The sequence below is a fragment of the Ochlerotatus camptorhynchus genome, unplaced genomic scaffold, assembly GCF_037179485.1.
Source record: "Ochlerotatus camptorhynchus isolate MF236.1 unplaced genomic scaffold, CSIRO-AGI_Acam_v1.1 ptg000035l, whole genome shotgun sequence".
NCBI classification, from domain to species: domain Eukaryota; kingdom Metazoa; phylum Arthropoda; class Insecta; order Diptera; family Culicidae; genus Ochlerotatus; species Ochlerotatus camptorhynchus.
The window spans coordinates 2,228,808-2,243,733 of record NW_027040526.1 but is presented as its reverse complement, the minus strand read 5'-3'; the positions used below and the strand labels follow the sequence as shown (position 1 = coordinate 2,243,733).

General features: G+C 44.8%; 1 protein-coding gene across 1 annotated transcript; it reads left to right on the top strand.

The window, feature by feature from the left end:
• Positions 1 to 5,842: 5,842 nt before the first annotated feature.
• Positions 5,843 to 7,384, top strand: LOC135709654 (uncharacterized). Its single transcript, XM_065232043.1, has one exon. It carries the CDS (start codon positions 5,843 to 5,845, stop codon positions 7,382 to 7,384), a length of 1,542 nt encoding a protein of 513 aa, XP_065088115.1.
• The last annotated feature ends 7,542 nt before the right edge of the window (positions 7,385 to 14,926 follow it).

Below are 14,926 nucleotides of genomic sequence, written 5' to 3'. Positions count from 1 at the left end.
CATACATAAACTCAGCAATAGACTAAATATTCAATAGTGACCAAAAATATCCATTAGTACCGTCCCAATATCGCGTTCATCTAGATAAAATTGATAAATAGCAGATTTTTAGCGATGGGCTCAATCTTAGATCCATAAGCCAACATTAGAGCCATTTCCCCTATAACCGTGAAATGATAATAAAATTACAATACATTCGATTTTTGACACTTCAAAAAAATAAATAAATAAATAAATTGGTTTACCACATACTATTTGTGGGTTTACAAATCATTTATGTATTATCGTAAATTGCAGCGATAGGATAGTATTAAAATACATCGAACAGAGTTTATAAATAATATTTTTTAGCTACAGAACAGCTTATACAGCCAAATAAGTGCTAAAATTTGATAGGAGTGTACTTGCTTTGGAAAACAATGGCTTTAGCCGTTGACTTATCGCAAATAAAAACTCACCGCTCCAAATTAACAATTGTAGCTAAGAGAGGAAACATTGCTTTACCTGTTCGTGTCATTAAATTTCATAGGTGAACTTTAATTCGCGAGATATCGACGGTTAAACATTTTTTTACAAATCCAATTACCAAAATGCCTCTTTGAAATGTTGACGCTCATATATGACGGTCGACAATTAAAACGAAGCTTAATGTGCTATAAACAGCTAAATTAATCGGTTAGCTTGCTGGTGCAAAATTGATTTTCTATTCTTAAGACAACTCGACTTCCCTCTGCTATGGTGAAAATAATAGTTTTTTTTTTTAAACAGCGTAAATGTTGACTTCGGCTACCCATGGATTGTTTTATTTTTTCGTTGATTTGTTTTCCGTCGATCTCGTTTTACGTGCTAAACACCAATACTACCGACGCCAGGGAGGCAGCTCCAACACCTAGACCCTACCTATCGACCCATCAACTCATGAACCGGGGACCAAAAGCTTTACTTCCCTTCCGAGGGAAGGCGTGATCAGAGATGTTATGCCTCAGAACATTCAGGCGGCGCCGACTGGGATTGAACCCAGACCTGCTGGGGTGAGAGGTAACCCCGCTTACCACTACACCACTGGCGCCGCTGACCCATTGACTGTTTTCGGCAACCAAAATTCAAACGTTAATTTCACTGTATTTTCCCATCAAAACACTTCGCTTAATGTATTCTACCGATTCCTTAGTCTTCCAACTCCACTTTGATTTTAGTTTAACACGCAGTTCAAATGGAAAGGCTGCCGAAGAAAAAAAGGCTGCCGAAGAAAAAAAGGCTGCCGACAATAGTCACAATCACCTGAGAAGTTTGGAGCGTTGTAAAAACGTTTTCAAACAGTTTTGGACAATTCTGTCGATTGGAATATATAGAAAAGCAAGCAGCATATAAATGGAAACAAAGAAACACATCATATGTGTGCCTGACGCTGAGGAAATCCTAATTGTTGCCACAGGGGCACTTGCTCAACCGCCCGGCGAACTGGCAACCGGTCCAATCAACTGTGCCTAGCAGACCGCCAGTCTATGTGCGACGGGATGATCGACAGCATAAACGTCACCTAAAAAAAGACGTCATCCTTTGAGTCAAGCAGACGAAGAATCACGCGGGTGAAAAGTATTTTTCTTAAACTAGTGCCTAAATAGTTCGTTTCTTAATCTAGTTTCCTATTGTTGCGTACGGTAAATAATCCCAAATCCACAGGGTGAATTTAAACCTAATTATACTGATTTCTACCTAGACTAACACTAAAACTAGGACTAAAGCTAAGTTGGACAGCCAGTGAAAAGGCCTGTGAAGGAAGGGCCACTGATTTGTAAGTGGTAACCTATAAATCTAAACCTACATTGCTAAACTAACCCTAACTTAAATTTCTAGTTTGAAGCGATCCTAAAAGGAAATAAACGCTGTTCAATAACAGTGCCGCGCCTTTTTATTTGGCCGTACCAACATCTTCAAAAAATCATCGAGCAGTTGCCGGTTCCCGCAAGAGATCCGGAGATGGTACAGCACGGCGATTGTGTATCCTGCGACAATCCAGATGCCGATGAAAATTATGTGCAGTGCGATGGGTGTGATCTGTGGTGGCACTTTTCGTGTGCTGGTGTGACGGAGTCCGTCAGTGACCGAGCGTGGATGTGTTCGAACTGCACTGCATCACCACCACCAAATCCACCCCCACCAGGAAACATCTCTTCGAGCAGCTGTACAACCAACGTACAACGCAATCTTGCCCTGTTGAAGCAACGCCAGGAGCTCGAACGACAACGAATGGAGCATGAACTGCAGAAGAAATTTTTGGACGAGCAGTTGGAGCTGATGGACAAGGCGATTGAATCCCGGAGTCGGGTAAGCAATCGCGAACGACGAGAAAGAGTTGCCGATTGGATCAGCAATCATCCGGAGCAAGAAGACGGCGCGGTGGGTGGACAATCGAATCCACCAGCAGTCGCTCAGCCCGCGGATTTAAACGATCGCGACATAGTGACAACTTTACACGATCTCGAAAAGCAGCTTGAACGCTGCCAACTACAATCAATTCCAACCAGTCAGCAAATGGAGGAACTGCGACGTGAACTGCAGCAGTGCAAAAGGCAGCTTGGATTAGACCCAACCGATTGGAACATCAGCCCAACGATCGGTCAGAGGAATTTCCCGAATCTATCCAGCGACGTACAACAAGGTAATCAGCAGCCAAGGAACCTTGGTGCCTACCCGAAAACGCATGCCAATGAGGTTGGCGGTGCAGGTAAGAGTAATGTTAACGATAGTGGTTTCCTCAATAAAATGTACGGTGGTAATGTCCCTCATAAGTCCTTCGCGATCCCTTTCGAAACGGTTCCCATTGTTACGAGGGAACAACGGTTTGATTCTCGCGATTTCGGGCAAAATACCCTCGATAGTCGCCAACAGCAACGCATCCCCTTCGTCAACAACGAACAGCAGCGTGAACCCTTCGCGCGCACAACGAATATGAACGTACAGCCTACGTCGTTGGAGGAGTGGTATCATCGGCAGCAGCAGCAGCAGCAGCGATTGAACGCTAACCAGAACGGTCCGTCACCGCATCAGCTTGCCGCACGTCAATCGTTGGCGCGTGATCTGCCACAGTTTGCGGGTGATCCCGCGGATTGGCCTATGTTCATCTCCAACTACGAGTATACGACGGCGTCGTGTGGGTACACGCACGGGGAGAACATGCTCCGACTACAACGGTGCCTCAAAGGACCCGCTCTCGACCCGCTCCAAAGTCGGATAAGCTGGAAGGGCTGATCGAATATGGAATGGCAGTGCAAGCCCTTTGTGACCATATCGAAGCAGCCAACGAACATGCACACCTGTCGAATCCGATGCTTCTTCAGGAACTTATCGGAAAGCTACCAGCCGACCAGAAGCTTATGTGGGCCGGGTACAAGCGAAGTCTCGGCGTGGTGAATCTGAAGACATTCAGCAGATACATGGAGAACGTCGTCAGTGATGCATCTAGTGTGGTGCTGTTCGAACCGGAGTCTTGCAGGAGCAAGGACAAACCAAAGCCGAGAGGGTACGTTAATTCCCACACCGGGAACGCCGTTGATGATCAGCCGTCGGTAGCAAGCAAGTGAATCGAATGCATCTTCTGCAGTAAGGTGGGGCATCGGTTGCGCGAGTGCTCGGGATTCAAGATTTTGAATGTCGACGATCGCTGGCGAAAAGTTAGAGCTTTGTCGCTATGTCAGATTTGTCTATTCAGTCACGGAAGGCGGTCGTGTAGAAGCAACAACCGTTGCAATATCGATGGCTGTCAGTATCGCCATCATCCGTTGCTGCATTCAACAAGACGAACTGCAGCAGCTACTGCGCCAACAGAACAGGCAGAGAGTCATACTCATCAGTACCTCGGATCAAGCGTTCTGTTTCGGATCGTGCCTGTTACGCTTTATGGGCAAACTGGTGAGGTGAATACGTATGCTTTCTTGGACGAAGGATCATCGCTGACTCTGATGGAGAACGATATTGCAGAGCAACTCGGAGTAAATGGAACTACTCAGCCATTGTGCTTACGATGGACGGGTAATACGTCCAGAATCGAAGAAAAGTCGAAAGTTATCACCATCACTATCGGTGGAGCCGGTTCGCAGAAACGGTTCAAGATGTCGAACGTTCGTACCGTGAATAATCTTAACCTTCCCAGCCAGACCTTCCAATTGGTGGAAGCCGTGAAGCAGTTTGACTATCTCAAGCAGCTACCGATACAGAGCTACAAGAACGCCGTACCTAAGCTGCTGATAGGACTTGACAATCTACAATTAGCTGTTCCATTGAAGTCGAGGGAAGGTAACGGAAATGGACCAGTTGCGGTAAAGACCAGACTCGGATGGTGCGTCTACGGTAAGCAACAGCCTGGATCGAAAAGTGAATTCAGTTTCCACGTTTGCGAGTGCACGACGAATAAGGAACTACATGATACTGTCAAGCAGTTCTACGATCTCGAGGAAGTGGGAGCAGGAAATGTCACCCTACGATCTAAAGAAAAACAGCGAGCACTGGATTTGCTGGAACAGACAACGGTTCGTGTCGGTGAGCGATTTGAAACTGGACTGCTGTGGAAAGATGACGATGCGGAGCTGCCAGATAGCTACACGATGGCACTTCGCAGGCTGGAATGCCTGGAAAGGAGGATGTCACGGGATAAAGCGTTGAAAGAGAACGTTTTCCGGCAGATGCAAGAGTTCGTAAGCAAGGGTTACATTCATAAAGCCACAACGGACGAACTCGAAGATGCGAATCCTCGCAGAATCTGGTACCTCCCTGTGGGGGTTGTGACCAACTCGAAGAAACCAGGGAAAATACGCATCGTTTGGGACGCTGCTGCCAAGGTGGACGGAGTTTCACTAAACAGCATGCTGCTAAAAGGGCCGGACCAGTTGGTGTCGCTGTTAGGAGTATTGTTCCGCTTCCGGCAGTTCAAGATTGCGGTGTGCTCTGACGTGAAGGAAATGTTCTTGCAGATTCTGATGCGCGCGGCTGACAAGCATTCACAGCGAATCCTGTGGCGTTTGGATCCAAGTCAGGACCCGGAAATATTCCTGGTAGATGTTGCAACGTTTGGGTCGACATGCTCACCAGCGTCGGCACAATTCGTGAAAAATACGAACGCTCGGGAGCACAGTGTTCGATATCCCAGAGCAGCGGAAGGAATACTGCAGAGCACGTACGTGGACGATTACCTCGATAGCTTTGGGTCGGAAGAAGAAGCTCTTCGTATTTCTGAGGAAGTACGTCAGATTTTCCGGAACGGTGGGTTCGAATTGAGGAACTGGATCTCGAACAACGAAGGTGTTCTGGAGCACCTTGGGGAGACTCAAGCAGCTACCAGTAAAAGCTTAATAACTACGAGCACCACTACTGAACGTGTGCTCGGGATGTTGTGGGACCCAGTAACGGACGAACTATCGTTCAGCACTCGAATGAGCGATGAAGTTCAATCTCTCCTGGAAAATGACAAAATCCCAACGAAGAGGCAAGTGTTACGCTGCGTCATGACTCTGTCGCAGATCCGAGAAACTATCGACCGTTCGTGGCCAACCGGGTCGGCGAAATTTTCGAAAATACAACAGTCGATGAGTGGAGATGGGTTCCGTCGGGGTTTAACGCAGCAGATGAGGCAACAAAGTGGGGAAGTGGACCTTACTTCAGTAGTGACAGCAAGTGGTTCAACGGACCGAAGTTCTTGCGCTTCCCGGAACATGAATGGCCGAATTCTACGGATCTAGTCGTGGATACGGCCGAAGAAGTTCGATCGTCAGTACTCCTTCACGCAACTTGGGAACCTGTGATCGCCTACGAGCGTTTCTCTAAATGGGAGAGGTTGCAGCGTAGTATGGCTTACGTGCTACGATTCATTTTCAACGCGACCAAGAAGGGAGAAAGACGCAGTGGTCGATTAACTCAACCTGAGCTGGATGATGCCGAAAATGAAGTCCTGAAGCAGGTCCAAAGAGAAGCCTTTGCGGGTGAGGTAACGACGCTTAAAAATAATCAAGTACTACCGGAGGACAAGAAGGAATCGATTGACAGATCGAGCATCGTTTACCAACTGATGCCAATGATGGATGAACGGGGTTTGATGCGCCAAAACAGCCGGATTGCAGCGGCGAAGGATATTCATCACAGCGTGCGCTTTCCAGTAATCCTGCCAAGAAAGCATCGGTGCACGGAACTTCTGGTCGCACGCTATCATCGGCTCTACCGTCATGCAAACTCCGAAACGGTAGTGAACGAAGTCCGCCAGCTGTTCATCATACCGAAACTGCGATCGGTGGTAAAGCAGATTGGACGAAGCTGCCAATTCTGCAAAATTCGTAAGGCACTCCCGACTATTCCTCCGATGGCACCACTGCCACCAGCACGGTTAGCCGTACACAACCGTCCATTCAGCTACGTAGGAGTGGACTACTTCGGCCCATTGTTAGTCAAGCAGGGCCGCTCGAATGTGAAAAGGTGGATTGCGCTCTTCACTTGCTTGACTGTGCGCGCCGTTCACCTTGAAGTGGCATACAGCCTATCAGCTGCGTCATGTATTTGCTGCATCCGACGGTTTGTCTGTCGCCGAGGATCACCGGTGGAGTTTTTCAGTGACAATGCTACGAACTTCCATGGGGCTGAACGACAGCTCCGTGAGCAGATCAACGAAGGAGTATCAGCAACGTTCACCAGTGCCAACACGAAGTGGACCTTTATTCCGCCAAGCGCTCCGCACATGGGCGGTGCATGGGAGCGACTCGTCCGTTCAGTGAAGACGGCGATAGGGGATGCGTACCGCGAAGGAAAACTCAACGATGAAGAGCTGCAGACCTTGATCGTGGAGGCAGAGGGCATTGTAAACACCAGACCACTTACGTACATACCACTTGATTCAGCGGAATCAGACGCTCTTACGCCGAACCACTTTCTACTCGGGAGCTCGAATGGGGTAAAGCAGCCAAGCGTGGGTATCGAAGTTCAACAGCGGGCTTCTCGGGACTCATGGGACCGCATCCAGCGACAACTCAACCGGTTCTGGCAACGCTGGCTGAAAGAATACCTGCCGGTGATTCGGAAGCAGACTAAGTGGTTCAACGAAGCTCGACGTGTGGAAGTGGGTGACCTTGTGCTGATAGCAGACGAAGGCAAGCGGAACGGCTGGGTGCGGGGCATCGTGATCGAATCGATCAGGGCACCAGACGGCCACGTTCGCCAAGCTATGATCAAGACAACGAGAGGAGTTCTTCGTCGACCGGTATTGAAGTTAGCGGTTCTCGACGTTAGGAATAGCAGTGCGGTTATGGAGTCCAGTGGACCGCACCCGGAGGAGGATGTTGCCACAGGGGCACTTGCTCAACCGCCCGGTGAACTGGCAACCGGTCCAATCAACTGTGCCTAGCAGACCGCCAGTCTATGTGCGACGGGATGATCGACAGCATAAACGTCACCTAAAAAAAGACGTCATCCTTTGAGTCAAGCAGACGAAGAATCACGCGGGTGAAAAGTATTTTTCTTAAACTAGTGCCTAAATAGTTCGTTTCTTAATCTAGTTTCCTATTGTTGCGTACGGTAAATAATCCCAAATCCACAGGGTGAATTTAAACCTAATTATACTGATTTCTACCTAGACTAACACTAAAACTAGGACTAAAGCTAAGTTGGACAGCCAGTGAAAAGGCCTGTGAAGGAAGGGCCACTGATTTGTAAGTGGTAACCTATAAATCTAAACCTACATTGCTAAACTAACCCTAACTTAAATTTCTAGTTTGAAGCGATCCTAAAAGGAAATAAACGCTGTTCAATAACAGTGCCGCGCCTTTTTATTTGGCCGTACCAACACTAATAGAAGTGCGGATGCTGCTTAGATTTACGAGAATTCGTCAATTCCCTACTGTAGTATTTCTTAAGGTACCCATGGCTGTATCTTGGCTATCCTTTCAAATATTGAGGTGATTTCTTGTACTTAGAATAGGATATGCATTCCTTTAACTTGTCCCCTTCTACTCATTTCGATTTGCTCCATAGGGTGTAAAAATGTGGGGCATGTTGAAATGCTTCAAATGTTGCGGATATTGTTTGTAACTTCATTTGTATCCGGTCTTTTCTATGTTATCACTCCAACTAGCCTGCATATACTTCCCTAGTGAATAAAAACGGTAAAATACGTAAAATTCAACTTTTGTGCCGTAGATATCATATAAAATTTCTTATAATCAATACTCAGGAGCACGTCAAGCTGTTTGTAACTACAAGTGAACCTCGATATATCGTAACTGTCACTTTTGACCGTCATCGTAGATATCTCTCAAATAACAATTCAATCATATAAACCAACATTACCAATAGATGGAGATTTATCTCGACTTTCCGATGGAATCATTACGTTGCTTGATTGAATGATCGTTTGCGAGAAATCGGCTATATAAGTCAAAAGTTACATTTACGTTATATCGAGGTATACACCTGGGTTGACAGTCATAGAATGCGTTTACGGTTATATTATACTGTTAAGATAATCACAGCGATTACTCAGTTCCGCATATCGTTACGGCTTCCATTTCAACTTACCCCGCATTTCAACTTGCTCCGGTGTACCTTACTTAAAACATACACAAGCATAAACTAGAATAAATTTTTGAAGAATATTTCATCGAGATTCGTTGAAATTTGACGAAAAAACAAAAAAAAATTTTTTTTTTTATTTTATTTACCGACATCAACTGAATGTAAACGCGTTGTCTCCGTAGCCGTAAATATTTCCAATATTTGTGGGAAATCATTTTTTTAATTTCCGATTCCCGAGTAGATGGAAACTCTAGTCCAGAATAGATGAATCAAAAGCTTCGATCTATGCATGATTCATGTGGCGAACGGATGATTTTCAAAATCGCTAAAACCTTGTCTTATCATTTTCGTATCGGAATGGTAAATCAAGTGAAACCATGGGACGGATATGCGATAATGGACAGTGTACTTGCGGATACAACACAAAGTAGTAACTGAAAAGAAATGTGACAATCTATTCAATTAGCCAAGATCAAATGCACACAAAGCAGTGAAGACAAAGATCCATAATCCTAAACAAGGCAAAGCATCGAATTTCTATGCCACACTTGAACCTAACCCCGAATGGGCAAACGAAATTGAATTGAGTCATTTTTGCTGTCCTAAATTTAAGATTACATCAAAATCAAACCCACTTCAACTTAATCTGTTGTCAAGTGCCTCCATTAAGCCCCAACTATCCGAACCTTTTCATTTCATTCGATTGCGCTGAAAAGATTGAAACTAACCACCACCATACAAGCGTTATCTGCCCAAAGTACACCATAATTTCCTACGACCATTACCCTAACGACATTGTTATTTACACTTATAAACAACGCAACAACGACGACGATGACGACGGCCACCAGTAACCGCTACAATCGTTTTAAGTGATTTCCAAGTCCCAATGCCAACAAATCCAATCGTAACCGAACCATTTACTGGCTTACCCAATCCACCTCTGCGATGGACGTTGGAAAACGGTGGAGAGTCAAGCCACATGGCCACACCAATCCCGGAGGGTCTCTTGGCCAAACAACAACTTAATACTTCATTTGTATTAATAACATGATAATTTTGCCATTAAAATCATAAAAATAATCATTCTCGCTTCGATTCGATTCGGTTTTGTCAGTCGCTGTATGTAGCAGTAAATAGTGTAGGTATCTTACGGAAGAGAAAGAAATTGGCAAGGGGAAGCTACTTCGAGGAAAAGCTATCGGATTTGCGTTTCACGTCTCACCCGGCGCCATTGGATTGATTGGAGGAAGTACTTACAAACTAGGCTGGTCTGGAATGTCAAACCGAAAACATAAGTTCCTAATTTAACTGTTGTTCTTCCGTACCAGTCTGCTACCGTCGAAAGTACCTAGAAGGAAATAACAGGGTGAAGCAAAGTTGCTTGTTTGCGCGATATTGTTACGAACCGGACAGCGATGACCACGACCAATGCCGTAGTAATGGCCACCGCAGTCAGTAGTCCGAGCCATTGGGGACTGCCGAGAGTATGCGCCTGTGCCTGCGTCGTCCTCGTCGTAAGTAAATCTAAATCGCTTCCAACGGTCATAATGTCTAATGGTCACGCTTCTCTGATGTATCTTTATTGATATTGCTTTCCATATTGTCATATCGCCTTCCCTCTTGGACTCTTTCTCCAGTCTGGTTATTGGAAACTACACACTATGCACGGGGCATCGATGTGGCGATGAGGCGGATATGCCATATGGATCTGCTATTCCGATCTTATGTATGGAGTTGATGCTGGGCAGATGGTGATTTTCGGACGTGAGTATTCTGTGAGATCACGGAATCGGTTATCTAATAGAGGAATCTAGCAGATTTTTTATTTAAATTTCATCGAAAATTATTAGCAAATGTGACAAAAAAAATACTTAAAGGGGCAACACAGTAGGGGTTTTAGGGGTAAGACGGATAGTTGATTATTTGATGGCTTAACTATTGAATAATAGGTTTTATGTTTGTGACACAATTATTGTCGCTGTGCAATTCCTAAGGTTGTAATGCACCAAAACAATAAAATGCTCACAACATTGATCACTATCCTGTTCTTGGTTTACTTCTAGATTGTTTGCTGAAATAAGTAATGAAATTTTCTTTTTCTTATCTGGCAAGAGATGGAAGCAGCTATCCGAAGTATGAATTCCACCAAGGCTCGCATATCAGCAGAGATGCTCAAAGCTGACCCAATGCTATCCACGTAAATGTTGCTTCAACTATTCTGCAATAACTGGGCCACCGCGACTTTTCCGGCTGACTAGATGCAGGGCGTGTTAGTGAAGGTCCCTAAGAAGGGAGATCAGTCTGTGTGCTAAAACTGGTGCGGCATTATGTTACTGCGTGTTGTTCTTAAAGTTCTGTGCAATGTTATCCTGAATCGGATACAGGATAAGAACGACGCGACTCTCCGGCGACGCCAGATAGGATTCCGTGCCGGAAAATCTTGTGTGGACTATATTGCCACGTTTTGCATCATCCTGGAGCAGTTCAACGAACTCCAAGAGCTCCTCTATTTAATATTCATTGACTACGTAAACCTCATCGAAGCACAGTACGAGGCTTTCACATAAGTCCTGCATAACGAAGCGTTGTCCGACCCTATCGGGGTAGTCGCAGGTGTGAGGCAAGGATGTATACCATCACCGCTACTGTTCTTCATCGTAATAGACGAGATCATGGTAGGTGCAATTGACTGTGTACCGAATCGTGGAGCACCTATGGAGCACCTCAGCGACTTCGATTTGAATGATTATGTTTGAAAAGACTAAATCGTTGGATGTCAACACGGACAACCCTTCCAACTTTACGGTAGGGGGGCAGTGGAGAAAGTCGAAATTTTCCAATATCTTGGCAGCCAGATAGCGTCAGACGGTGGGACCAAGAGCGACATAGGCGCACGAATCAAGAAGGCTAGGGCTGCTGTTTCGAGCTCAAGAAATGTATTGGGATCTAACCAAATAAGCTACATCTAGTCATATTTTCCAGTACTTATGATCAAATGCAATATTTAAAACATAATTTTACCGTTGAGAACTTGAATACATTCATAGCAGTGGTCTTTCGTTAGGATATGTGGAATGAAATCAGATGGATCTCATATGCGAGTACATTTTGAGTCAAACGCAAAAGTACTCGCATACCAGTCATATTATTCACTATCGCTTGTTTTGTTATTTTGAGCGTAGTAGCATCGTCTGACATGATCGGACTACAGTTGTACTACTTACCCCTCAAGGTAAATTTTCTAGCTACACCAATGCTACTCTTTTTTTTTCAGAGGAGCGGAGCAACGGTCAAGCGTCTAGAATAAGCTTCTAAAAGAAGATTCTATAAAAACTACTAAAGCAGATTCTAAAAGAAGTTAAAAAATAAACTTAAGAAGGTTTTAAAAGTTATCTCCACCAACAAATTTCAGGACCACCAGTTTGCGTTTGGCTTTAAACGTTAGCAGTTAAGCTCGTGCCGTGCTCTTTGTGTACATTTTCTTCTTCTCTTGATTACTTCGCGCTGGCGTTCCGCCTCCCGGACGAAAGGTGCTTGTCGTGTTTGTGCGTTGAGGTTGTGTTTCAGAAATTTAATTGAAGTGTACCGCGACCGATATTGGGCTATTAGGCCACAGCCGCTAGACGCATTTGTTTTCGGTCGCTGAAGTTGTCGGTTCTGATTTCGCCGTTCGTCGTGAGTTGATTCGACTGGTGAGGAGCTGGCGATGCGTCTTACAGACTGTGTACGGGTGAACTGAAGCCGTTGTATTGCGAGTGATTAGTGATGGAAAGTGGATCCTTCTAATAAGGAGCAGCTAGAGTATGCTTCGCGGTTGATGGGGGTTCACGCTGCTGTGTGAGGAACGAAAGGCGAGAGTGCTGTTTTTCACACCGGTTGAAGAAGTAGCGGCAGCCTATGGAAGCTCTTCGAAATCATCGTGATTTCATGGATTCCTTTGCAATATATCGAGTAAGAACATTCCTTTATTTTTCTCTATTCTTTCATTCCATTATTATATGAAACATACGAGATGGTCCACCAGGGCCCCCGATTGAAGCGAAATGGATGGGGAGAGTGGAGATGCCAACTCGCTGTCTTTAACATTTCGTGAAAAGAGGGGGAGCTCTTCTCCCCACTCATTGGGACATCCTACAGGATGGCCTGTTTTTTTACCCGTTGTATGATCCTGTTGTTGGAAGGAGATTCTCATTTATCTCGTGGATGCACATTTTGCCCACGGATTCACCCAAACCATGTTTGACCCTTCATACAATGGCAGGATGAGTACAATTAGAGGTTATTGAACTTGATCAAGTCGAACAGTGAGGAAAGTCCACAGTCTACCGACAATTGTCTTGCTACAGTGAGTGGTAGTTCCATATAATCATCATCAACAAATTTCAGACCCACCTTAATTTCAAAAACACACAAAAGAAGGAGCTTTTAATCAAAATAAAGTTTACCAAAGGCAACCCCAAATGTATAAAACTTAATACAAAAGCACTAGGATTTTTATTTTGTTAATTACTTTATTTGTACAGGCTCAATCGAATAAACTTTATGGAGCCAAATTATCATTTCCGTTATACATTATTAATATCTTAAATCTAAAGTTAAAGAAATTCAACCGAATACTTGCGGTCTTCTCGAGGCTGATGGATGAGAATTTTATGGATTAGGAGAGGGATAAGAAGATTTGAAGTATGATTTATGATACAAACAATGCCCCGTAACCCCGTAGGTCACCTTTTCGTGGTACGTTACGGGATGTAAGATCTACCACCTAATCCTAGTCCTGACTACTTCAAACTAGGGGAACAGGATTTTTTAGTAATCCAAGGAACACATCTTAGTCCTTGTTACTTTTTATGCCTTGTTTGATAGTGACAAGACTCGGCGATGAGGACGAGGATGATCTTGAAACAAGGAAAAAAAATGAGTTAGTTGTCTTCATCTATGTGATTCCTAATCTTCTATTCGTTGTTCCCTAGTTTGAAGTGGTTAAGACTAGGGTTCTGATGCATGGTCATTATCGGTGTCATACCTTAATTTTGTTGCTAAGGAATCCAATTTTGACTGACAAAGGGGCGCGCCTTTGGAGGGTGTTTCAACACTCCGAAGGGTATAAATAGCGGGACCTTTCAATTAGAGTCGGATCCTTGCGATAAATGCAAGAGTGGCAACTGTAAAAAAATCGAATACTTCATCATTTCTCAATCGTTATAGAGTAATACGACATGGACTAAACTAAGGACACGGGATATACTACAATAGATCAATTTACTGGTCGCAGTAGTGTTAGGTCCCGAACAAAGGAAAAAAAATATGATACAAACAAACTGCAAGGTCTGGTAGAAGTACCAGTAATTTTGTCAGATAACGAATACTGGTATATGTCTGGGCGAAGCCAGAGATACTATGCCTCTAATGAACTTTTACGTTTTTCGAGTACCGGTTACATTTTCACCGCTCCACGTTGTTCTGGATTCATGTTCTACGGATTCAGCTGCACTCTTCAGCATTCGTACGGCTTTGGATTATTTTGAGTCCAAGCCTCCCGGCTCCAAAGCAAACTACAATGTCTGGTCTAAATGCTTAGGTAACGCATACTGGTATATATCTGGCTAAAGATACTACGCCCCTAATAAGCTTTCACGTTTTGCGAGTACCGGTTACATTCACGCCGCTCCACATTGTTCTGGATCCATGTTCTACGGCTCCAGCTGCACTCTTTAGCCGTTTGCACGGCTCTGCATTGTTCTGAGTACATGCTTCCCGGCTCCAAAATAAACTATAAGCTACAAGAAATCACCACACAAACGGCGCCGGTGGTGTAGTGGTAAGCGTGATTACCTCTCACCCCAGCAGGCCTGGGTTCAATCCCAGTCGGCGCCGCCGGGATGTTCTGAGGCATAACATCTCTGATCACGCCTTCCTTCGGATGGGAAGTAAAGCCGTTGGTCCCCGGTTCATGAGTTGATGGGTCGATAGGTAGGGTCCAGGTGTGGGAGCTGCCTTCCTGGCACGTCGGTAGCATTGGTGCTCAGCACGGAAAACAAGATCGACGGAAAAAACAAACCAAAGGAAAAAAAAAAAGAAATCACCACATCTACGGTCCCACTACTGTCACCATGATTGAACAACGTGTCCAGCGTTCAGACAACGACTACATTCTTCGGCATTCGTACAGCTCTACCATGTTTTATGCTCTCTGGCACCAAAACAGACTATAAGGTCTGGTAGAAATACCAGTTATTTTGTCAGTTAACGAATACTAGTATATGTCTGGCCAAAACTAGAGATACTACACCCCTAATGAACTTCCACGTTTTTCGAATACTGGTTACATTCACACCGCTTCACATGGCTCTGGATCCAGGTTCTACGGTTA